The following is a 27,459-nucleotide window of genomic DNA, read 5'->3' as shown; positions in this document are numbered from 1 at the left end:
CTTTCACTGCTCTTGAACAGTTGCTTGACTTCTGGAAGTAGTCGGGAGGGGGGTGGAGCGGGGCTGTTTCTGCACCCTCAAACCTGGCACAGATTAACTTCAAATTCTTGGGTGCTAAAGATGTCCAGAAGTTATTCGGTTCCTTTTTCTCTACCACCTTGGAAAAAGTCCCTGATGTTCCAACCAGTGAGTTGGACTCAGCCATAGAAATTACAGACCTGCTCAAAAAATGTTGTCCAGCTGGTCCCCAAGACCATTTAGAATCTGGAATCTGTTCCAAGTTCCTTTTTAGTACCAAAAAAATGGGAACTTTAGACCAACTTTGTGTCTGTCACCTGTTGTGAAACAACGTTTCCTGATGGTCACAGTACAGTGTGTTCTCTTTTTGAGGAGGAATGATTGGATGTGCACTATAGATCTCAAGAATACCTACTGTAACGTCAAAATAATCCAGGAGGTTTCTCTGATTCCAGCTGGGAGCCAATCACTTCCAAGTCCAGGCACTGCTGTGTGGTCTCATCACAGCCCCCGAAGAACACCAAGATCATGGCAGTGGTAGCAGTGTACCTGCACCTACTGGGGATCCAAGTCTTCCCATACCTCAACAATTGGCTCTTCACTGCTTCTGCCAAGCATCTGCTGTTACGCAACCTGGACCCAGGTACTGTGGTCACTTCTGGACTTGGGAATATCTGTCCAACACAGAGTAGAGTTCATAGGATGATACCTAGACAGCAAACTACAAATAGTCTGCCTTCCCCAGTTGAGAGTCCTGTCATTTTGTCAGACAGCTTTTCATGTATTGTATCACCCATCACCACTAATAAAGACAGATGTTCTTCATTCCACATTGCTGCAGTCCTAACCATTGGGTAGTCCGCTGTCCAGTCGGCCCGAATACCAAAGTATATGGCTGACGTCGGTCAAGGCGCATTAGACTGATGTCAGGACGTCAGGGTACTAATGCGCATGACCGACGTCATATCCTCTGTCTTTTTTGCCGCATGGTCCGATGCAGAAGCAGTTTTGCGAGTGCAGGTTGGCGTTCTGAAAACTTTCCGAAGTCGGAGTTTCAGACCGAATCAAAGTTGGCTAAGTACCCCGTTGAGGAACATTTTGGTTTTTTCTTGCCTCAGTATTTAACCGGATGTCAGAAAAAGTGAATAACTGTATTTCTTGTGGGAAGCAGATACCTCATAGGGATTACCATACTTTGTGTATACCTTGTTTAGGGCCTGAGCACGACGTTGTTGGTTGCCGCTCTTGTGCTAGATTTAACAAACGCACTATTAAGAGAAGGTTAGACTGTGCCAGGTTAGTGTTTGGGAAGCGTTGTAATTATAAAATGCCGTCGGATGCTCCGACGCCGCTTCGATCAAAAGCGCAAGGACAAAACGGCAAAGCCTAGGGTTGATGAAACGGCAGTCCCGGACGTCGGTTCTTTAGAAGGCTCAGTGGAGCCAGAGGTTTTGCCAGGAGTTTCTTTGGAGTCTCAGGCAGAGACTTTACTGTTACAGGATGTGCCCTCTCAGGAGGTAGGCCAGGCTGAGGGGGCTTCTCAGGTAACTGTTCTTCCCTCTCTTCCCAAGGTAGTTAGAGCCTCTCCTTCTGTTTCTAAAACTTCTTTGAGAGGTAGGCCAAGTTTAGCTTCAGTGGGGGCTTCTCCTAGCACTTCAGGTTCTGTGCCTAAGAAACATATGCTTAAAATGGCAGAAGATTTAATTACTCTGATTAGAGGCTCTATGCCCCCTCCTGATAAGAGGCCTAGGGTGGAACCTGAGTTTGAGAGTTTTGAACGGTGTTCAGAGGCTTCTGAGTCTTCTGCGGAAAACTTAACGGAGTATCCTCCTTATTCTGATTCTGATGTGGATGATTCCACTCCTACAGCTTCTCCTCCTGAGGATTTCTCATTTTCAGAGACTCTGCATTCCATGAGGGAGCACTTTAAATGGGAAGGCCAAGATTACTCTGATTCCAGGAAAAGACTTAGGGAATTCTTATTTTTACCCCAGCATAGGCCCTTAGCTATACCTCCTGTGTTGAATGTGGTGGAAGATGTTTTTGCAGAGGCTTCCCTGAACCCTGATTCTTTGCCTCCTGCCCCTGTTAAACCTGATAGGTATTATAGGGTGCCTGAAGCTCATAAGTATCTGTTTAAGAGTCCTAGGGCAGACTCGGAAACTGTTTCTCAGGGGCCTAAAGGTGTTAAGGCCTCTGTTGTTAAAAATCCTGTTCCCACTGATAAGGAGGCAAGGGCTTTGGATAGGTGGGGAAAGAAAGTGTATACTTCTTCCACTTTAGCCATGAGAGCGTTGAATTGTCAGTTTCACATGCTAAAATATCAAAATTATCTCCTTTCACAATTGAAATCTAAGGTGGATGCTTTGGCGGAAGGTATAGAGTGTAAAGAGTTGCTGGATTTAGTTCATGTGTCTGAACAAGTGGGTAAGCATTCTTTGCAATGTGGTTTTGATGCTGTGCAGGCCTCCTCGAGGGTGGCTGCCACTAGTTCTGTTCTTCGCAGGCATGCCTGGTTGAGGGATCAGAATTTAGCAGAGCATGTTAAAACTAGGATTTTGGATGCTCCTTTACAGTCTGATGTGTTATTTGGTTCGCCTGTGGAGGCAGTTTTAAAGAAAATGGAGGACAAAGCTAAGTCTATGCAAACTGTTAAAGATTTTTTGCAGGTGCAGCCACCGAAGTTTAGTAGAAATTGGCCTACTAAGGGATGGACATATCCTGCTTATGATTCCCAGTCTAGGGGTAGGTCTAGACGTGGTAGGGGCAGAGCTCAAGGTTCTTTTAGGCCCAGAACAGGGGGTTCACCTGCTCAGACTTCTGGTGAGGGCAGGGGTCAGTCCTTTCGTAAACAGACCCAATGACCTGCCTTTTCAGCTGCCAGTAGATTCTCGTCTGGCAGCTCCTTTGGGAGGAAGACTGTCTCTTTTCAAAGAAAATTGGGATTTACTCACTCAAGACAGATGGGTGTTGGATATCATTCACCACGGTTACAGGTTTTATTTCCATACATTGCCCCCTTTCAAAGGCATGCCAGACGTTCCCCGTCCACAAAGGAAAGAGGCTCACAAGCAAATTTCTTTGTTACTCCAAATAGGGGCCATTCAGCCAGTCCCTGTACCAGAAAGGGGCCTAGGATTTTATTCTCGCCTGTTCCTAGTACCAAAGAAGGGGAACACGTGGAGACCAATTTTGGATTTATCTATCCTCAACACTTATCTGGACATTCCCAAGTTCAAGATGTTGACGTTACAACAGCTTTTACCTCTGCTGGGCAAAGATCATTGGATGGTAACTTTAGATCTCAAGGAAGCTTACCTTCATGTGCCTATAAGACTAAGTTGCAGGAAGTATCTGCGTTTGAGCTGGAAATTCTCATTATCAGTTCTCTGCATTGCCCTTTGGCTTATCTACTGCCCAGAGTATTCACAAAGGTTCTGGCTCCAGTGATAGCTTACTTCAGGCTGAAAGGAATTCAAATCTATCCTTACTTGGACGACTGCCTGATTCTGGCTCAAGAAAGGGAAGACCTTCTACAGCATCTGGAATATGTCATAGCAGTGCTAAGATGCCTAGGGTATTCTGTGAACGAAATAAAGTCCAGTCTAGTACCCTCTCAAGACATGTGCTTTCTGGGTGTGAGACTGAATACAGCAGCCCAGATGGCCTTTTTAACCCCGGACAAACAAAAGAATCTTTCCAGTTACTTCCATCAACTATCTCTTCAGTCCGGGCTGACTGCAAGGACAGTCCTTCAAGCCTTAGGGTTCATGGCATCTTGTATTCTGGTGCTTCCCAATGCCAAACTGCATATGAGGAAGCTGCAATGGTATCTCAAAATGTGTGGACACAGCACTGCCAGGATTTGGACACTGTCATTCAAATAATACCTTGCATTCAAAAAGAATTTTTGTGGTGGGCTCAGGAATGTCACCTAAACAAGGGACTCTCTGTGACCCGGCCAGAGGCGAGTCAGATTTTAACGACAGATGCCTCGGACATTGCTTGGGGAGCTAATCTAAATGGAAAGTGGATACAAGACAAGTGGCCTGCCAGACTACAGCATCTACATATCAACATGAAGGAGATGTTAGCAGTCCAGTTTGCATTAATGGCTTTCAAGGAGTTACTTCTTCCTGGGCAGGTGTTGATTCTAACAGACAACACAACTGTCATGTGGTACATCAACAAACAAGGGGAACACATTCTTATCCTCTATGCAGGCAAGCAATGATTTTATGGGAGACTGCGCTCAGCTTGCAACTAACTCTTCAGGCAAGGTTTCTGCCGGAGCACAGAACTCCTTAGCAGATGTGTTAAGCAGGCAAATCATGGATCCCCACGAGTGGAAACTGGATCTTCATGTATTTCAGAAATTGACAGTGTCATGGGGAACTCCAGACATAGATCTGTTCGCTTCTCCACTAAATCACCAGCTGCCAAAGTTTTGCACAAAGGGGTTTCATCACACAGCTTGGAAAGTGGACGCTCTTTCTTTCAGTTGGAAAAATCTTCATGTGTATGCCTTTCCACCTCTGCCTCTTCTCCCAAAGGTGCTCCTAAAGGTCAGACAAGACAAGCCAAGGATGATTTTAATAGCTCCAGATTGGCCTCGGCAACACTGGTACCCACTTCTAAGGAGTCTGGTAAGGAAGCCTCCATGGCCTTTACCTTTGATTCCACACCTGTTATCTCAGAAGGACGGTCACCTGCTCAATGTCAAGCTTCACTCTCTTCATCTAACAGCCTGGCATATTCTGTTTTGAAACACAGCAGGTCTCAACTTCCTCAACAAGTTTTAAATGTGATTATGGAAGCCAGAAGACCTAGTACAAGGAAAGTCTACGCAGAAAAATGGAAGAGATTTTTATTTTGGAGTGCAGCAAAGAATTTGGAGATTTCGGAGCCTAATTTGAGTGTGGCTCTTCAATATCTTACTGAGTTATTGGACAAAGGTTTGTCCTTCTCTTCCATTAAGATTCATGCTGCAGCAATTTCAGCTCACTATGATTGTGACCCACCATTGTTTTCGCATCCTTTGTTCAAGCAGTTTCTTAGAGGGGCAAAGAATATAAGACCCCCACGTAGAGCTCCTACTCCTGCTTGGGATCTCAATTTTGTGTTGGAAAAACTTACTCTACAACCTTTTGAGCGTGCGGCTACTGCTGAGTTAAAATACTTGTCATGGAAGACTGCTTTTTTGTTGGCTATTACTTCTGCAAGAAGGGTTTCTGAGTTGCAGGCCCTTATGGCAGTAGAGCCCTTTTTGATTTTCCATAAGGATAGAGTATCATTACGCACTAATCCTTCCTTTATGCCTAAGGTGGTTTCTAGTGTGGCTTTAAACCAAACTATTCATTTGCCTACTTTCTATGCAGATCCCCAAAACAAGGGAGAAAAGATTTTGCACACTTTAGATGTACATAGGCAGTTACGTTATTATTTAAGCAGGACTAAGGATTTCAGGCAGTCTCAGCAGTTGTTTGTTTCTTTTGCTTTGACTTCTCAGGGCAAGCCTGTGTCTAAGCAAACTATTTCTAAGTGGATTGGGTTTTGCATTTCTTTTTGTTATTCCCATCATGGCAAGGAGATTCCGGCTGGGATTAGGCCTCATTCCACAAGGGCTACTGCCACTTCAACAGCATTTCTAAGGGGGGTGGCAACTAAGGATATTTTGGAGGCAGCTACTTGGAGTTCAGTGCATACTTTCTCTAAGCATTACCACCTTCCTCTCTACTCTAAATCTAGGGCTGGTTTTGCCACAGCTATTTTGCAAGGCATGTTGACAGCTCCTGCTTCCTTATGATTTGCCAGCCTCCCTTACCTCTGCTTTGGGATTCTACCCAATGGTTAGGACTGCAGCAATGTGGAATGAAGAACATAGTACAGTTTTGTACCTACCATAAATGTAGATGTTCGAGGATCCACATTGCTGCAGTCCAATTTACCCTCCCTCCTTCCCCTCTGTGTTTAGGGGTGGTGGTGTGGGTTAGGCTATATTCTTGTACATTTATATATATTGTATATATGTTTGGTGCAGGGTTTTTGTTAGTGTTTTGGTTTGGGCCTTGTCTTTTTAGGGTCTTCTGACATCTGGGGCAAGAAAAGACTGAGGATATGACGTCGGTCATGCGCATTAGTACCCTGACGTCCTGACATCAGTCTAATGCGCCTTGACCGACGTCAGCCATATACTTTGGTATTCGGGCCGACTGGACAGCGGACTACCCAATGGTTAGGACTGCAGCAATGTGGATCCTCGAACATCTACATTTATGGTAGGTACAAAACTGTACTTTCTCCATCTTTTAGGTTTCATAGCATCCACAGGTACTAGTGGTCCCTTTAACCATATACAACATGAGTACTGCAGTGGACTTTAGCAGTACAATGATCTCTATCCATTCACCCTTTGTTTGAAAATCTGAATTATGCAGATTTGCAAACAGATCGCTTGATGGATAACATCCATGAAGGTGACCCCAGGGGTCACCCTTTCCAGGCAGAATCACTGATTGCAACAGTGACTATGGGCACTTCCGTTCTAGGGGTAGGTGGGGACATTCTGAAGGGAGACTGGTCCAAGGTCCATGGTCTTCACTAGCAACCAATCTTCACATCTGTGCCTTGGGGTTGAAAGCAGTCCCAGCATTGTAGTCATTTCAGGACCTCCTCCCAGTGGTGTGATTTCCATACAAACAGTAAACATGTCAGTGGTATAATAAATCAACAAGTAAGGAGGAACCCGTTCTTGCCCTGTGTCAGGAGACCATGAGAGTGTATAAGTGTGCGATGTCTTCACCATGCTTTCTGATAGCAGTGCATGTCCTGGATTAACTAATATACTCAAATTGTGCAGAAAGGTTCTAATGCCTCATGAGTGGTCCCTTAATCATGCAGTGATGTGTATTTTTCAGTTGCTGTGGCCAACCTTGCTGTGACATGCCTTGGAACAGCTAGTCAATACCCCCACAAGAGGTGATGATGTCTTGGACTTGGTATTAACCAATATGAATAGCCACTGCAGCACCCCTACGGTATCATCCTCCTTGATAAGATCTGACCATAATGCGGTCACTTTCGAAGTCACCATCTCTCCTGACCCCCCTCTAGCTAGGGTCAAGCAAAAAAACCTCTCCAAAGCTGATTACAACCTCCTGAGGGATGGTATAAACAGCTTCACAGCCCCCTCCCCCACTGTAGGAACTGGCACCAATGTCCAAATCTACACCGAAATACTAAATGAGCATTTATATAGATGCATGGAATCAGGAATTCCTGACAGGACAAAATCATCCTCCGCAAGGAAGAGTAAACCTATCTGGTGCATATCTGCAGTAAATAAACTGTATAACAAAAGGAATAAATTGCTGTCCAGGACCAAGAAGGAGGAGGTGCCCAATTGGAAGCAATCTCTCCTTAGCCTGAACAAGCAAATAAGAGCACTAGTGAAATCCTCTAAAGCCAACTTCAAGTCCAGATTGGCCACATTTACCTAGAGAGAGTCTTAGGCCTTCTTCACATATGTCCGCAATCTCAAAGGAAGCACCCAGATCTGTTCAGAACTGGTAGTCAAGGACACTACATACACAAATGCTATAGATATAGCCAGTCTACTGGCTGACAGATTCAGCGAAAATGTCTCCCCTCTGTCCTGCCATCAGTAAATCAGGACATCCCAAGTACCCACACCCCCACCCCTTATCTCTAGGGAACAGGTTGTCATTGCCCTCTTCAAAGGCAAAAAATACAGCCGCCATGGGACCCGATAACATCCCAGGCTGCATCCTACATGAGCTAAGTCATGAACTTGCAGCACCATTAGGCACCCTATTCAACCAAAGCCTGAGTACTGGCTTTGTCCCAGTCAAGTGGAGGACAGCCACTGTCATCCCTTTGCACAAAGTTGGAGTGTCCACCGATCTAGGAAATTATAGACCCATCATCCTAACTAGCCTGGTCTGCAAGGCCATGGAACGGACGGTCATGGACCTCATTAACAGGGACATTGGCAACCTTCAAACACTCGACCTCACACAGCACAGTTTAGCTTTGTCAAGGGGTTTACTATCATATTCTCAGACAGACATTGTGAGAGTGTTCAGATTTCCAAATCAGAATATTGGAAATCACAAGAATGAACAAAATAAATTTAGAATGCAGCATTTTGGTAATGTCGACTTTACCGAAAATACTACACTTCTTGTCAACAGTAATAAAATGCTTTTGCAGGGGAGCAAGCCCCCATGCATCCCTATGTGGGGGGCTGCACCCCCCACACCCACTGCTACTTTTATATACAAACTCCGAGATCTCACTACAGTAAGGGAAAGGGTAAATTTCTGATCCCCACTATAGTGCGAGCTACATTCAAAATGTTGACATGTACAACAGTGAATGCACACTAGCATTGGCTGTTGTGCATTTCAACTTTTTTTTTCATTGTTTCAGGATGTCGAATTGGGCGATCAGACATACAGAATTCGAACAAAGTCAGATTGGCCTTTTGACAGTAAACCTTGTCAACGGGAGGTCATGTCTGTTAAATCTGGTCGGCTTCTTTGAGGCAGTCACCAAAGCCATAGACGAGGGGAAGACTGTGTGCACACCACATACCCTGACCTGGCCAAAGCCTTCAATACTATTCCCCACTTGGGTATAATAGATAAACTCTCTCTACTAAGCATCAATCCATATGTTACCAGATGGGTAGCAAACTGGCTTACTGATAGAACCCACCTAATCAAAATAGGGGCAGTCACTTCAAGCAGTAGACCTGTAACGAGTGGCGTACGCTAGGGATCGGTCTAGGGGCCTCTGTTATTTGGGATATACTTCTCTGAGGTGCAGACCAAAACTAGTGGCTGACCAAGTTTCCAGATGACTGCAAGCTGAACACAGTCATCAATTCGCCAAGTGATGTGGGCATCCTCCAAGAGGGTCTTACCCAAACAAATGACTGGTTCCAGAAACATGGCCTCAAGCTGAATGCCAAAAAATGCATCATCATTCCCTTTGGGGAGAGTGACTTCCCCACATATTATCCCATTAATAACATCCTAAGTACAGAATCTGTAGTGAGGGATTTGGGCACCCAGGTTGATAGCAACCTTACTTTTGACCACTATGTTACTTCCGTTGTACGGAAAGCTTTCTACATGGCCTACCTCATAAATAAGGGTATCTCATCCAGGGACAAGGAGATCATAAGATCCTTGTATTCTTCCCTTATAAGGCCAATTATTAAGTACAACGCCCCCTTCGGCATGTACCTTGCAAAGCACATGCAGCAGCTGGAGAGACCACAGAGTATCTTCATCAGGAGAATCCATGGCCTCAAACATCTGCCCTACACAGATAGGTTAAAACCCTGTCCCTCTACTCAGTTTCATACAGAATCCTCAGAGGTGACCTCTGTCTGGCATACAAAGCAATTTCAGACCCCGCCTTGATGGGACTGCTGCATATCTGCAAGTCAAGCTCAACTCGAGCAACCTCAGCCTGGTCTGTGATATCAATAGGACTTGTTGGAGGGACATATTTATGTCCCAGAGACTCCCCCATCTGTGGAATAGACTCCCTCTACACATCAAGCACAGTACCTCATTATCTCTTTTTAAGTGCAACCTGGATAACTGGAAGGGAAACAGAAAATACACCCCTGGGATTCCACCTGTGTCCCTGCTGGACAGGGGCTTTGGGTGCTGACTTCTCTAAACATGGGATAAACTCTTGGCTAGGCTTATAAGGGCCTCAGGGCCAATAGCCTAGTAACCTCCTATGATCCTGTGAGTCTATGAAATGGGATGAAGTAACAGCCAGAAAGATTGAAACAGAGTTAAGAAAAGTCTCTAATTAGAAAACCCCAGGCCCAGATGCAGTACTTAACTTTTGGTTAAAAGTATTAACATCTTTGCACAAGGATTTAGCCATGATTAAGAACTATGTATATGAGCACCCTGAACAGACACCAGTCTGGCTAACAACAAGCAAAACAATGCTCCTACTTAAGTGTGAATCTGCAAGCTACCCTAAAAATTACAGACCAGTAACTTGCCTTCTGACGACGTATAAACTATACACAGGAATTGATGCTGACAGGGTTTATAGTCATTTAGAAGAAAACTCAATTATGACAGTAGAGCAAAAGGGTAATAAAAAAAAGTCATATGGAGCAAAGGTAATTTTTTGTTAAAGTCATACCGGAGAACTGTAAAAAGGGGAAGAATTTAAGTATGGCATGAATTGACTATAAAAAAGCATGGATAAAAGAGTGCTTAAAAATGTCTAAAATACACCCTACACTAATCGACTACATTACAGTGACCATGAAACAGTGGCAGACCAATTTGTAATGAAGCCATGATAAAGGATAGGTTATTATCCCGGGGATAAAAATTCAAAGGAGGATATTCCAGGCTGACTCTGTCACTGTTGATATTCTGCCTTGCTATTATCCCATTAAGCTGTTTAATTAACAGCTTTAGGCCATGGCTACAATCTGGCTCCTACAAACAACAAAGTGTAAAGACTACTCATCTTCTCTTTGTTGATTATTTAAAACTGTATAGCTTATCAGTTGAGGAACTGAAAGCACAGCTGCAGGTTGTCAAAACTTTTTCAGGTTATATAAGAATGTTATTTGGTCTTGATAAGTGTGCAAAAGCAACATTTAAAGCAGGAAAACTGCAGCACTAGGAAAACATCAGTTTGGGACAAGAATGTGATATAAAAGAGCGTGAGCAAGAGGGAGTGTATAAATATCTGGGAAATGATGAAGGATCAACAATAAAACATGAACAAATGCGAATAAAACTTAGTAAGGAATACTTTAGAAGACTTAAATTAATTCTGAAAACAGAGTTGACATCTAGGAACAAAATCCAAAAACAGTTTGCTCTTCCTGTCCTAACTTACAGTTTCGGGGTGATTGACTAGCCCCAAAACATGTTGGATAGATTAGATAGGAAAACAAGAAGGACGCTTCATGCTCACCAAATGATTTATAAAAATCACTGCATACCAAGATTATATATTCCCTGTTCACAAGGAGGGATGGGCCTCCTTGAAATTGATTACATGTATAAATCTGCAGTTGTGGGATTCCGCACATATCTGCTGACCTCACAAGACCCAAATGTAGCGAAGGTATTGAAACATGAGGAGAATAAACCTAAGATGACTTCTCTGCTTAATTTAGCAGAAGCATATCGGCGCCAAGCACGAATGAAAATCAAACAAGAAGCAGATAAAAATCAGGCAGAAACTGAATGTGCCATAAAACAAAAGAAAGCACATAAGGAGAAGGACCAGATGAGAAGGCAAGAAATGTGGAAAAAGCATAAATATAGTTGCAAGTATAGAAAACTTCTGGGAGAACCTCATGTTGATCAGGAACGAATGCGGGAATGGTTAAGGAGAGGAGAATTCAAACCAAGAGATTAAAAGTTAATATTGGCGGCAGAAGATAGTGGGCTACATACATGCTGGTTTACAAAGTCCATTGAACATGTGGGCGAAACAGACAAATGTAGGTTTTGTAAAACTGAATTGGAAACAGCCGCACACCTCATTGTTAGTTGTGACACACTAATGGCAGAAGGACTGTAAAAGCATAATAGTGTAGCAAGACTGCTGCACTGGGAATTGTGCAAACATTATGGTGTTGAAGTGGCTGAAAAACACTGGAAACATGAGCCACAAAGCTTCATAGAAAATGAAGTCTACATAGCATGGGATCACCCATTACCAACAGTTCAAAAGAAAAGATGCTAGAAAACTGGATGTAGTGGTCCAAGAAAAGAAGACAAGAGTAGCATTGCTCATTGAAATTGCCACACCCAGTGACTACAGTGTCTTGTGTACAGTGAGACACAAAGTCATAAAATATCAGGATTTCCAGGCAGAAATGAGAGCAATGTGGAAGAAAGATACCCAGACAGTTCCAGTAGTAGTAGGAGCAACAGGTCTTATAAAAAAGAATGTATAATGATATTTAGATATGCTACAAACCCATGTAACCCATGTACGAATTGCAGGAGGACTCATTACTGGGCACATTGCGGGTGCTGCGAAGAGCACTTTTGGCTGACATCAAAGATTGAAACAATACTAATTTCATGAACTTTAATCATACTTTGACTTAGAAATGGGGTCCATTCCCATCATAGTATTAGAATCCTAAAAGATTTGGAGAAATTATAAAGAATTAAAGACAACCAGAAGGCATTGTATAGCTATGGCCTTGACCTCAAAGACAGCACACAGCAGTGTGCCAAACTGGTGGTCAGTGGTGCCAGCTTCACTGAGCAGAATGACATAATAAATGTGCTGGCTGACAAATTCAGCTCAAACCGCACCACCCACTCCCCCCAGCTTCCCCCCATGAAGTACCAACCAGCCACTAAATACTGCTAACCCCTTCAACTGTTAGCAGGGAGCAGGTGCTGGCTGCACTTACTAAGGCCAAAAAAACAGCCTCATTGGGCCCTGACAGTATCCCACGATGCCTCCTAAATAACTTGAAACATGACCTGTCAGGACCACGTGAGTCACCTTTCAAGTACAGCCTCAAAACAGGCTTTGTACTCTGAGAATCAAGAAGTGCAATGGTTATCCCAGTTCACAAGCGTGGACCGTTAACTAACCCAGGAAACTGCAGACCATTATTATGAGTAGTCTTAAGCAAATCCATAGAATGAGTTCTCATGCAAATGATCAGTAAAGACGTAGAAAACTTTCATGCACCAGACCCAACCCAGTTTGGCTTTGTCAGTGGTAAGTCATGTTTACTAAACATGGTGGATTTGTTTGAGAAGGTCACCAAGGCAATGGATGAGGGTAAAAAAGGTGCATACTGCCTACCTGGACCTGGCTAAAACATGTTATACAATATCCCACTCAGGTATAGTTGATAAACTACCAAATTGAGCATAAGCCCATACATAACTCTTTGGATTACCAGTTTGCTCACAGACAAGATCCAGGATGTCAGGATGGGTGAGACCACCTCCACTATGATACTGATCATCAGTGGGCTACCTCAGGGCTCTGTGTTGGGACATCTGATTCTCATGGGTAAAGGCTAATGTCAAGGGGTTTTGGCTGACCAAGTTCGCAGATGGCTACAGGTTGGGAGCTGTCATAGATTCCCCCCATGACATAAACATCTTACAAGAGGGTCTAAAACAGAGAAATGACTGTTGCCAAAATCACAGGTTAAAACTCAATGCCAAGAAATCAATTATTGTGTCTCTTTGGAAAACAGCCACCCAGGTTAATTACACCATTGATAAGACACCTCTAAGAGTTGACATAGTAGGTAAGGATCTGGGAACATATGTAGATGGTAATCTGGCCTTTGTCCAATATGTGGACAGGGTAGTAAGAAAATCATTCTGTGTCGCACAACTTATAAGTAAGGGCATGGTATCCAGATCCAAGGAAGTCATATTGCCATTTTATTCTGCCCTTATCACCTCCATCAAGTGTAATACCCCCTTCGACATGTACCTGACCAGACATATGCAACATTTGGAACACCAACAGAGGTTCCTTACCATTAGAATCTAGAGTATAAACATGTTGTCCTATACAGATTGCCTTAAAGCCCTATCTTTATGCTCTGTCTTCTACAGGTTACTGAGAAGTGATCTGTGCCTGGCTTACAAGGCAAACTCATATCCAGTTCTGATGGACTTTTTGCATATCTGCCAAAAAAAAAAAAAAAACACAGCATCAAAACTATTAGATCCAAAGATTTAAATTTTACTTGCAACATAAATAAGACATGTAGGTGAGACAGATGTGTCTCAGAAGATTCCCTTGCTGTGGAGCAGCAAGCTCCCTATCCATGTGGAGCAGAGTCCATCCCTAACACTATTTAAGCATAATTTTGAACAATGGATGGGAAATTGGCAATTCATTGCTGGGTCTAGCCCCCTTTGTCTGTGCTAGACAGAGGCAGACAGTAACTATGCCCAAACTAACATACCTCCCTACCCACATAACCTTTAGAAACTTCCTAACAAATATACCCCACCTCCTAATAAATTCCCATAATACAAAGGGACACAACTGGTCTGGGTTACAAGGCTAGGCTTATAACGGCTTAAAGACCTGGTGGTTGTTAGCCTAGTATATATCTATTTAAGTATTAACCTATGAATGTGCACAGCAATTCCACAACAATGGATTGATCAAAAACAAAAATCTGAACTTCCACCTCCCATTTTTCAAACAACTGAGCGATTAATTCCTGAAACCAAGTAGAAAACATTGTTTTTTTTTTCATGATGAAAGCCTCTGATGACAGTGCAAACCTCTTTTAGCTTCTCCTGTTGAGTTAAACTGATGCTTCTGTAATTTCCTAGCTTTCCACTCTAACACAGGTGGAAAGTACTTCCAGGCCTTCAAGATTTGTTTAATCTGTCAAGGACTTGTGTACTGCTCTGCACTCCAGCATATCATGATTAGGTTCTCCCTGTTTTCCCAAGATTCTTTATATTGGAAAAAAAATACTTTGTTTAGTCATGTTAGATTAAAACAAGTGATTGCCTGAGAGTGCTGTGCACTGTTTTGGGGAGTTACTCCCCTACTCAGTGTTATGCAGTCAGATAATTTGGGAGGTGTGCTGAGCTTCTTCCTTCCTGCAAAAGAATAAACACTGTTCCAAGTTGCTCTGTTGTTTTGTCTGCAGTGGACAGCTTTTGATGATTTGCAAACAAGTGATTTGGTATCCCCTTTTACATAGTAGACGTGTCATTAATCTTTAATGATGACCCCACTGTGCTTGTTTATGTTGGTAGTGTGTTGATGGTACAGGAACTTCTTCATCTGTATTGGCTTGTATCATATTGCTTATAGCAACTGCTTGCATTGCCATAGTGATTACAGACCACACAGGTATGATGGTCCGTCTTCACGGATCAGGGTACCAGGTTTCTAAAAGATATTTGGATTTTTTGTTTGTGTATGTGGAGTACAGAATCAGCTCTTTTAATGTTTGGTAATGTAGTTGTTTTTTCCAACTTTTCCTGGCCTGATCAAAAAGTGTAAGTGGAGTTCCCCAATGCTCTTGACAAATTCCGTTAGTGGTATTCATACCACTTCAGGTCTCCCCTTAAAAGAGGCCAGAAGTCTAGTGGAATTAACCCAGTTAACAAAGGAGAAATAAAATAAAAAATATGTACAGTCCCTAAGCCTTGGCAGACTAGTATTTGTTTGTTTTATGAGGGTCTGAATACCCTCTACCACTGTCATATGATTTTTTTTGTGTACCATTGCTTTCTCTCACTTCTTCCCTCCAAAGCAAACCTGCCTTCTCTTCTTTTTGCAGTCCCTTCGACTCCATGCCTGCATTTCTGCTAACTACAGTTGAAGAATTTTGTTTGTACAGTTGATATGAATATATATCACAGAAATGAACATAATTTTACATAAAATAACATACCATGCAGGCACTGAAATATTGCAAAACACTTTATGTTGTAACTCTCAAGTCTCAGCATGAATTCTAAGGAGTGACATACATTAAGAAAACATTCACTTTATACTCATGTGGCAAAAAAATCATTAAACAACTCCCTAACTGTTGCACTGTTTCTTTTGTGGGAATTATTCATTTTATTTCACATTTTCTCAAAACAAAATTCAGAACATCTGGATTTCATCCTTGTATTTACTTCACAAAACATGATATACTTTTGTGCTACACCTGATTTGTTTCTTTTTGTGGTTATTCTTTCATTCACTTCTTTATGCACCTTTGTCAAGAAATGTTTTACTGCAAGTTTTGAATAATCAGAGTGTTATATTGTATATTGTACCATAATTGCAGACAGCCATCATAATTATTTTCTTTTTCCTCCACTAAAAAAGGGAATGTACATGTTTTTAAGTAATATTTGTCAGAGTGGATGATCAGATGTGCTTTTCAACACTACCAGTGATGTGTGTGTATGTGATGACTTGTATATGTCCATACTAGGACACGAGTCAGAAATACCTTGGTCCATTGCTGTGTCATATGCACAATAGAATACAAGTCTGAACCTGGTTACATTTCTGAACTGGTTTTGATATTAAGCTGTATAATTCTCAGGGTACTTTGCACTGGGGATGAATGCATTTTATTGGGTAGTGTAGTAATAACCAACAACGTAGGTGTGGTATATTGAAGATTTACCCACAGTTGATGTGGTTTAATCACAGGGGGAAGCCCAAGTGATTAAACAAAGCCAACTGTGTATGAATCTTCAATATACCACACCCATGAGTCAGTGATTGCTATTATACAATGACCTTATTTAAGAAAAAAATTACGTACTTTTCTTAAATGTCTTTGTATAATGGCGCTGTGATGTTCTTCCACGTTGTTTCCTGATTCTGCCCTTAGATAGTGTACTACGCATGCATATGGAACTTGGAATCCCGGCTTGCACAGTACATCATCGCTTTAGCAAGCAAGCAATGGAGAAAGAATGATCTACGTTGCAATTTTTTTTTTAAATAAAAAAAAAAAACTGTGACCGGCTGACAGTTTAGAGGTATGGGAGAGACAGGAAAGCACAAGGAAAATCAGGTATCTTTTACTTTGCAGAACGTACCTGATTTTCCTTGTATTTCTGTGATCTCGTACATACATCTCGATCTTTTATTTGAAAAAAATGTGAATGCATGAGCATTGTCTGAAGGAAAGAAAGTCTGAAACTGAAATGCCTGTCATTATTTAGTGACTTTGTTCCTCAGTGATTTGTCGAAAAAAAAAAATTTGTGAGAAACGAAGTAACTAAGTAATGGCACGCTTTTTTAGTTTGAGTTTTTCATTCAGACTAATGCTTGTATGAGAGAGAGCAATTAAAAAAAATCTGGCTGCTCAATGATACTTTAGCAGCCAGACTTTTACCATTGGTTGTTGTGTCTTTCGGCTTTTCCCGATTAGGGGTCGCCACAGCGGAACTCCGGTCTGCTAATGATTGGCAGTAGATTTTTACGTGCTGGCTTGCCGGGCCTAATGCACAACCTTCAATGAAGGAACACCCATTCACGCATGTCGCCACATAGAAGATGCTCTAACTGAGAATCGAACGGGCAACATCTAACTGTGAGGCGACAACGCTACCGCAGCACCACTACCGCAGTAGTATTCTCAGTTTACAACGGGCATGCTGCTTTGAGAGATCATTGTGCTCTTTTTTGAATGTTGAAGGTCAGCCATTGTATAATTTGCGTTATGACAGTTAATTTGGTAATGTATGTCTTATATATATCTCTCTAACTAAGGAAGGAAAAGCCAGTTACACTGGGTATATCCTGTCAAATTCTTGATCAGTGTGTGTGGTGGAATTTTTGTAAACTGACCCTTTACCAAAAGATTTTATCTAAAAGATAAAAATAAAAACACAAGACTTCATCAGATAGGTTAATCTGTTTCATGTTTTTATTTTTATCATTTACATAGAACCTTTTAGAAAATGGACAGTTTGCAAGAAGCCCACTTCACACTGATCAAGAACTTGATGGGATCTACCAGCATAATTGTCTTTCCTTTCTTTAGTTTCACTTATTTGCCCCAGGAGAGCACAATCCCCTTCACTAGGTTTGGGAAGCCCACACACTGACACTAGGAGCTGTTTTGCATCATTATCTGATAAATTTATATGTATGTGTATGCAAATATGTGAGGGCATACAAGTTACTTTTGTTTTAATTTTGAAATGTAACATATTGGTCTACATTCGTGATTAATTTTTTCAGTGATTTTGGTGGTGATTAATGGTAATGGCCAGTGAATTTGTTTGATGTTTCGTGTTTTGAAAAGACTCACCACCGTTATGAATATCAGCAATTATTCATTATAAACTCATATATGTATATATTTTTTGTTTCTGTTTTTAGAAATTTTTGCTGCAGTCACCAGGACTGCTGTAAACACTTTCACCAAACACTAATGAGTATCATCTTTAAATTGAGGAGATATGGACATTTCGTGGTTGTGCATGAATGGTGTATATTTTAAAAACACAACTTTCTGCTTTGCTTTTCTAGTGTTTGGGATGCTGTACATGATGTGATGTTAAAACATTCATAGATATTTACTAGCAGCTTGTTAACAGCTTACAGCATTAAGCCCCCGCACTGTCTGCCAGACATTGCTTCTCCTGCCAAAGCATGGGATTGAACCAGGAATCTTTACATCTTCATTGTAACACACTGCCATCTGAGCTATTTCAGCTCACTTATGAGAGAGAGAGAGAGAGATTCTTTACAACTTTATTACAGAAACATTCTATAATTACCGCTCTTTAAATGAATCTGTTCAGGTTGAGCTATGCAACCTTGCTTTTCTTAGATTATTTTCCTTTAGTCTGGTGCTTCTATTTGTTCAGCTTTACTTCATTAGGATGTATACTTGTGATGAACTGTAGAGGGAGTATTTGCTTGTCCTACAAATGAAAATGTCAGCATTTGTCATGAGGATATTACCGTCCATCCTGAATATTCACCCCTGTCTGCTCCATCCCACCAAGAGGCAAAGGTCCTGTGTGGATCTTATCAGCACGTGCAACAAGTATGATCTGATACAATGTGCATAACATTTTTTTTCCAGACTCTCCTGTTGCATTAAGTTTTTAATATGCTGTCTTGTTAATCCACCTTTTCTGACAGTGGAATTGTATTTACTGGTGACAAAAAGTGTTGCACTGATTTGCTTAGTTTTTTTTTTCTACTGCAACTTCAGTTTAATTCATAGTTATTTTATGTTATACTTGAAAATTACCATAGGTGGTTTGTTTACCTAATCAGCTGAAGTAAACATTATAAATGCACTTGTATATTAATGAGTTTGGAGAAATCCTTGAAGGGTTGGCTGAACAGAATATGTTCATTTGTTATAGCAGTAGATTAATTGATTTATGTAGTAACTATTGGACTATGCCTCATTCGCAGTTTATATACTTTACATCTAAGCTCAGGAGTTGCATTAAGTGTAGGAGTTGAGAGAATTACTATATGTACACTGCAGAAAAGGGAATTTATTTATTTATTTCATATTTATTTACCAGGAAAGTCCAATAGGGTATGAGCCCATTTTCAGAGGCGGCCTGGGGAGCAAAGCTCCACAGTACACATTAAACAGAATTATAAAAAAATTGAAAAAATGATTACCAATATTAAGACAATAACAAAAGAGTACAATTTGTGAATACAATAAAAGAAAAGCAAAATATTTTAGTACCTGCATGCACCAGATATATTAATTTTTTAAATTCATTTATAGTTTCAACATTTTGGTCTCTTTTGTGACCAGGTTGCCTTTTCTTAGTGTTGTCTGATTGTGGGCATCCACATCTTGTTTGTCTTGCAGACTTCTCTGAATAAACTGATGGAAACGCTGGGACAGGCAGAACCCTACTTTGTTAAATGCATCCGATCAAATGCAGAGAAGGTAAATCCCTTGTGTACTTTCATGGCATTAAATTCCATAGCAGTTTACGTAATTAATCTTTGGGCCTGCCTCCTACATGGAGTAGTTGAGAAATGCTGTGTATTTTGTGGTCCAGATGTACTTAGGACTCATGGAAGAAATAATAAAAAATGTGTGAAGCAGAACAAGTGAAGAACCTCACCTCACTTTCCTCAGAACATAAGGCCAAATGTGTACTCTCTTTTATGGGGTTTGAAAATATGTGACACTGTATGACTTTGATTGTTTATCTCTGTACCGTGTTATACATTTTTTTCTCTATTTTATGGTTTCTGCTTGATCTGCATTATTTTTGCCAGTGTTTGTGGGAGGTCCTTGCTTTCACAATCGCATTAGTTTATTGAATCACTGATTTTTAGCCAGAGTGAGATGTACAGTTCACCTCAGTCAGACTTTTAACTTCTAGTCCACCTCTGCTAGCATAACTTGAATGCACAAGGGTTTGAATTACATTTTACGCAGCATCAATATCATCTAGTCTGTTTTTAATGCTACTGTATGTTTTCACTCGTCTGTTTTCGCATTTATTACTGTGTCTTTTGAAGTTTTTTATGATGTACTATGCAGTAGATATTGTAAAGTAATATTGAGTTTTATTATCCGTCTAAGTCTGTATTTCTAAAATCTGATATATGCAGCTAAGGATCCCACAGAAGCCAATGAATTTAAGATAGACGTAGCAAAAATCCTTGTGTTGGCATTTTATGAATTATTCCACAATCATAAATTAGAACTAACTCTGCAGTTTATGTGGTCTTGTAAGCAAAACTTTTCATGTGTACATATTTACAGGAAGCTAGGCCACATTACCTATTTTACTGATTCCTTTTAGTTTTGATACACTTCACTGTTCAGAACACATTTTAGTTTATTTATAAACTGTAAAAAGAATATGATCAAAGGTGTAGTGCAAATCGGACTGAATATTTCTGGGTGAGTCAGCCTTTTGACCTGAAGGTGTGTGCCTCATTTGAGTTATATCATGCACACACACACAAATATATACACATTTTCAACTTCCATCTGCCATCAGCTGTGTCTGAGAACCCTTTCTTAATGTCCACAACATAGTAGGCAGGACATAGGCATGGTACCACCATTTCAGTAGATGAAATTTTTTTTCATTTGCCTTCCTCATAATTTTTCCTCCTGCTCACAGTATGCATTGATGTTAGTGTGCATCATATAGTTTGTTTTTATGAACATATGAGTGTTGACTCTATGAATTTGTTAAAAGGAAATTGTTCAAGGGCAAAAATATCGCTACTGTTTGTATGAATTCCACTGTGCGTTTCTTTGACTCACTAGCTGCTTCTGGAAAATAGTTTACTGGTTTGTTTGAATCCGTGACAATGAGCATTATTGTTCTCAATGTGAGTCTATGTTTTTTCTTTAGGAACATTCTGCTTTCTTTCTAACCATTTCTGCAATATGTTACAAACAGTTAATTACATATGTATCGTATTTTTATTCCCATATAGGCAAAATGAAAACATAGTATCTCCTTCCTTCAGTATAGCCTTTTATATGCACCCTTTTAATTTCCATTTTAAATACTTATATCTAGTTGTGTTTGCTATCATAACCAGTCACCTAATTGTTTGCAATGTTTTATTCCTACTTCCCCAAATCCCCTCTGCCAGCTGAACTAGGAAACATTAACAGTTATATTGCCCTAAGACAGTTTGTGTTATGTAGTCTATTCATGCAGTCACAGAACCTTCTGTAATGTTCTTTTCCCTGTTAGTCTACCTTGTAGTTTTCTTTTCAAATAAATACTTACTGATGATGATTAATTTCCACTCCTAAACATTCATTCGGATTCACACCCTATCCACGTTCATTGTTGCACACATTCTTTATGATTGATTAGCCAGTGTCAGTTTAATTTGCCATTAAAGCTCAGTCCCATATTCATGGTGCATCCTGCATCCACCCTATGAACATCATTCCATGCTTTTCTGCCCAGCCCTCTACTGAAAGTGCATTGTGGTCAGCACAATGGCTTGGTCAACAAATAAGCAAATATAAATAACTTTTTAAATAAAATACATTAATTGTTTTGTGAGGGAAATCCTAAACGGCTACTTTATAAGTGGAAGACACAGCTATCAGAGAGGTTTGTGTGGTTAGTGCTCTGCCAAATGGAAGTTTTGTGGGCCACTTACTAACCAACTAACTGTGGTTATTTGCAAGTAACTGTATTTAAGCTTGACAGTAAAATTCTAAGATTGGGCAAGACTTTTTAAAAGAACACAAATGAATAAAAGTTTATAAAATTTTTTATTTTTGCGGAAATGGCACAATTTCAAATATAATTGTGTGTGTCATGTATGCTATCATTCTGAATTTAGTAATGCGTTGAAAAGCCGTTGTTCTTTTGTATTCCTTTTTTATAGTTCCAAATGATGGAAAAGAAAATGCAGGAATTTGTAACTTGAACATTCTGTCCTGATTTGAAATGTTTGTTCTTTATATAGTTGTGTATTTTTGTCATGTTTGTATATTGGCTAAGGAAGTGCACTAGATAATCATATGTCTGTTCTCAGGTATGGTTTAGAAGTATGCAATCATGATAAAACAATAACAATAAAAACATATAACACTGGAGTTATAGGCAGAGTATAGTAATCATGTGGCCAGCACTGAGCAAAGCCATTTTTTTTCTGTAGTTAATGTTTTGCTTCTTGAAAGGCGTGATAGGCATTTCTGACTATTTTTAATGTTGTGGGGGTGCAGGAATTGACAAATCTTAACTTTCTATCTTCCCTTCCCACACTAGGCATATTTAATATTCTAATATTTTAACCATTTTTGATAACTAAAACAATCAAAGCTGTTGCATAAAGTCACAGTTTTTTTAACAGCTACTGTTTTTTTTTTCTATTTCATTTTGTGTGACTAGGTATATCAGTCTGAAGCACTGATGTTTTGTATGAAATGGCTTTTGTATTTAATGGGTTCCACGCATGAAGACGGTAGGCCAATCAGTAGGCCTAGTTAAAAAAAAATCCATAAAAGATATTTAGTTGCAGTTTAAACAAATCATTTCAAAATGCAAAGAAAGTAAGATAGTGGTCAGATCGAAACTTTAGGTACCCGAATACCTAAAGCTCGATCTGTAAATATCGAAACTAAAAACCATGAACAGCCACTTCCATGAATTTTTCTTCAAGGAAAGAATTCACTTTGCCCTTTTGTCCAATGTAGAGCGATCTCTGAGTTGGTATATTTAGTTAGGGGGGTGGGGGGCACAGCCCCCCACTTGATTTGGGTATAAAACTTTTTTTTTTTTTTTTTAATCAGGCAAAGGGAATTCTTTCCCTGTGTTGATGTGGCTGTTCACAGTTTTTACTTTTCGATATTTACAGATCGAACTTTAGGTATTCGATCTTGTAATACAGACTCTAGTGTTTCTTAGTTAGTATTAAGAATCTGTTTGTGGTTACGTAACACTTTTGCACCAGACCAGTCATTTTACATTAAGATGGTCAAGGTCTGCACTCTTGTGCCAGGAATGGGCAAATTTCACCGATTTGAGCTGGTAATTGCTGGTGGAAAGCTCATTGTGTGCTTACCTGATTGGCCTTAGGGCATAGTTAGTGTAACACTTGCTTTTTTCATATTGTATATAAACCTCATGTTTGTGAGAAGCTGCTCTTCACTTAGCAGTGTTTACTTGTCTTCTGTATATGCAATCAGCAGAAGTTGAAATTAAACTATAAAAAACACTTTCCCTTAATTCCACGTTACTCACAGGGCAACTAGTTGGTGAGTAGCATTTACGTATTTAGTTAAGACTATTTAAGCCTACCTTACCTTATTATAACACCCAGGACTATTACTGCTCAGACAGCATCTGATTTGGGCATTGGGCAGCATCGTTGGTTAGGTTAGCTGCAGATTACACCAAGTAAGCACCCTTCCCTTGTCTATTACAAACACCCTCCACTCCTATTCTTTGCAATTACACATTAGGACCTGCAACCATGGATGAATGCTTTGCTGCTTTCAGCTTGGTGGACGTGGGCATCCTGAGGCAATGTAGCAATTGCCGTATGTGGTAGTAACGCATTAACAGTGGAGGCTAGCCTCTCACATATAGACACAAAAAGCAACAAACAAGTTGTCGTTGACTCACACACATATCACTCACTGCACCCACAAAGGACCAAACACACAGACCCCCATATGAGGAGTTGCTCACATGTAACTTACCCAAACCTCAAAGACCTCTCAGGAGCAGTCTACATACACACAAACAAGACATTTTTTATCACAACACATAAAGCCACATCTCAATATGTTTTAACTACCAAGCCTGTAAGGCAAAAACTCCACAACCCAATATTCTGGTCATAGGAGACTCCATTGTGAGACACACTGATATCCCTCTTACGAGGCTGGATAAGGAGACATTTACAGTTATTTGACTGTCACGGATGACCAGATTGTGCAAGTATTCAGGGCACTTGCCCCTAAGTACCAGTATGACTCAGTCGTAGTCCATGTGTGTGTGAATGACCTGAGATGTAACTCTTTGGACTATATAAAGAGAGACATAATTGATCTCTCAGAATGTGTCACAGGCAGGTATGAGCCTACCATTGAGTAGCATTCTACCATCTCTATGGATGATGCCACAATACCAACAGAAAATGATCAACTTTAACAATTGGATTAACTACTGGTGTCATTCCAAAAGGATCCAATGCTTGTCAGCCTGGGAAGACGTGGTTGACAGGCCATGCTGCTTTGCCAAGGATGATCTTCACTTCTCACCTCTAGGCTTTCAGATACTGGCCAAAACAATATCCACCCCTGTAGTGCCTTTTTGCCAAACAGACAAATCTTCCAACATAACAAAAGCTACTCAGGACAAGTTAAAGGTATCCCTGCTGAATGCTGGGAGACTCACCTAGAAACTGCACTCCCTAGACGCTCTTCTCTCCCTGGAGAATGCTGACATCTGTGCAGTTACTGAAACGTGGTTCAAAGCCACAGAAGGCACCTAACACTTTTCATATGTTCTGACCACCCAGTAAACATGAAAGAGCAATAGGTGCAGCTATTTCTATCTACATAAAGGTTAAACACACCATAAGGCTGGTCATGCAATATTAAATGCTTGAGCTACTCCAAGTCCAACTAACCATGGGAAAAATCCATTGCCATATTCTTGCTAGCTACAGATCATCCGCCATGAACCAGGAAACCCATAAAGCATATCTAAAGTTACTAGAATCACTCATCATCCATACCCAAACCATACTCATGGGTGATTTACTTACCCCTCCATTAATTAGGAGGCATATATGACCACTAACATGCAGGGTCAAAGATTTCTTGACTTTGTAAATTCAAACGCCCTGGAGCAGCTAGTCTGCACTCCCACTAGGGGAACAAATATCCTAGATCTGGAACTCAGAAATATGGGTGAGAACTGCACCCCCTCCCCCAGTGTGATGTCCTCACTGATGAAATCAGATCAAAAAGCAGTCTCCCTTGAAATAAAGGTAAAACTAGTCACCTCACCTAACCACAAAAACTTTAAGAAGTTCTCTAAGGTAAATTGTCCCCCTACTAAGGGATGGCATAGCTTGTTTCCAAGTTCCCCCAAATCCAGAAAACACAGAAACCTGTGCAGAAGTGTACACAAAAGCCCTGCATGACCATATGAACAACTGCATAGAAACTGCAATACCAGACTGAAATAAACCGTGGTCAAATCGCAAAAACAAGCCAACCTGGTAGACCCCTGGTATTAATAGGTTGTATAACAAAAAAAAGAAAATCCTGTTGAGAAATAAAATGCAATGTGCACAACAGAGCAAAAAGTCCTTCATTAGCCTAAACAAGCAAGTCAGGGAACTAGCCAAGTCTCCAAAAGCAGACTTTGAGGTAAAAAAATAGCCTCCAAAGCTATTTTTCAGTTTTTTCTGTAGTCTTAAGGGCAGCACCCAACAATGCACGGAATTAGTTGTAGATGGCATTGCCTGTGCTCAGCCAGAAGATGTAGTAAATCTGCTGGCTAAGAAATTCAGCTGAAATTTCACCTCCCCATCACCCCTGATTCTCCCCTAAGAAATATCCTTCACCATTCCAACGCCAGTTATCACCAAAGAACAGATTACCACTGTGCTGTCTAAAGCTAAAAGCATGACGTCAATGGGGCTTGACATTATATCAGGTTGCCTCTTAAACAGCTTAATCCAGGACTTATTAGGCCCATTAGGATCTCTATTTAACTACAGGTTCCAGACTGGCTTTTTCCCAATAGAGTGGAAGACAGCAACAGTCATCTGTCTGCTTATATGTTTGACTAGTCTTACGTAGGTCATGCCTACTGAGTGTGGTGGATTTCTTTGAGGTGAGGGTGAAACAGTACCTCAACTTGGGCAAGGCATTTGACACAATTCTGTACACAGATATAAATAAACTCACAAAGTTGGACATAAATCCCTATGTCACCAGATGGACAGCCAGTTAGCTCACAGAAAGGACACGTGGTTAAAGTGGGTGAATCCAGATCCAGCAAGAGGCCAGCTACTAGTGGTGTGTCATAAGGCTCAGTGCTGGGAACATTCCAACACTCCAGTTCAGAATATACTTCTCTGAATTCAAGAATAATACGGAAGGCCTCTGGATGGCAAAGTTTGCTGATGACTGTAAGCTAGGGGCAATCACCTCAACAATGTGCATATATTTCAGTAAGGTCTAGAACAGACAAATGACTAGTGCCAGAACCGTGGCCTAAAACTAAATGCAAAAAATGCATTATCATACCCTTTGGGAAGTCAAATACCTCTGCAAATTCCAACATTATTAACATACCCGTAAGAACAGACTCAGAGGTGATATATCTAGGTACACAGATAGACAGTAGCTTGAACTTTGACCACAATGTGTCCAAAGTGGTGAGGAAGTCCTTCTATATGGCACAACTTGTAAGTAAAAGTGTGGTACCCAGATCTAAGAAAATTATAGTCCTGCTGTACTCAGCCCTCATTAGACCAGTAATTTTTACAATATGCCATTTGGCATGTACTTGACTAGGCACTTACAGCAGCTAGAGCAACCTCAAACATTCCTCATAAAGAAAGTAAATAAAATAATAGACTAAAAGCCCTATCCATTTACTCTGTCTCCTTCCAACTATTAAGGGGCGTCCTATGCCTAACTTACAAGGCACTAACAAATGCAGCCTTGATGAGGCTGCTACACATCTGCAAGTCAAACAGCGCAAGCATCACCAGATCTAAGCATCTAAAGTTAGTCAGTGACTCAAACAAAACATGCTGGAGAGACAGATGTATGTTTCAGAGATTGCCCCTTCTTTGGAACAGGCTTCATATTTACGTTAATCAGAGACCTTACCTGACCCTGTTTAAAATCAGTTTGGATCAATGGATGGGGAATCTCAAATTCACGCTTGGGTGGTGTCTGTGTCCCCTATGGACTTGGGCAATCTGTAACATACTCCAGGCATAGGCACAAACCATGTTGTCCTCTTACCCCTAGGGGCCATATATTGGATAAAACTGGGGTATATTGTCTAGGTTTGTAAGGGCTCTTAAGCTGTTAGCCTAGTAATCTCCTATGAACCTACATGGGTTATATCCTGCCAAGGATATAACAGCCACCCAGCTTCCAAAGCTTCAGTGCACCTTCCACACACCCAAACCATCAGGCAGCTCGGGCTGAGCTGACTAAAAGATAATTTTGGGTGCAAAGCCCTCCATAGCTTTAATGTTACCAAAGAGTAGCTTTCCTGGGTTTTTCAAGGGTTGACAGTTGGCTGGTGCTTTTCTTTGATGGGCAGATACGTTCCCTTTGGGGGAAATCTTAATTTTGTTGATATTTTATTACTTTCTTCATCAAGAAGTTATTTTAAAGGCAGACGTGTTGTGTTTTAATGGACTGTCTTTGCGGCTTTAAAGTACTTTTAAATT

General features: G+C 40.8%; 1 protein-coding gene across 4 annotated transcripts in view; it reads left to right on the top strand.

Moving 5' to 3' along the window:
- MYO9A (myosin IXA) overlaps window positions 1-27,459 on the top strand; it is a 2,281,069-nt gene that overhangs the window by 1,708,764 nt on the left and 544,846 nt on the right. For all 4 annotated transcript variants that reach the window (XM_044077496.1, XM_044077494.1, XM_044077495.1 and 1 more), the window contains exon 19: window positions 19,388-19,468. In XM_044077496.1, the coding sequence (XP_043933431.1) occupies window positions 19,388-19,468 (81 nt within the window). The remainder of the gene's footprint in view (window positions 1-19,387; window positions 19,469-27,459) is intronic.

This window comes from Protopterus annectens, chromosome 7.part0, assembly GCF_019279795.1.
Source record: "Protopterus annectens isolate FY-2018-M chromosome 7.part0, PAN1.0, whole genome shotgun sequence".
Classification (NCBI taxonomy): Eukaryota; Metazoa; Chordata; order Ceratodontiformes; family Protopteridae; genus Protopterus; species Protopterus annectens.
Note: the sequence above shows the minus strand (reverse complement) of the source record. Positions and strands in the feature narration are given on the sequence as shown.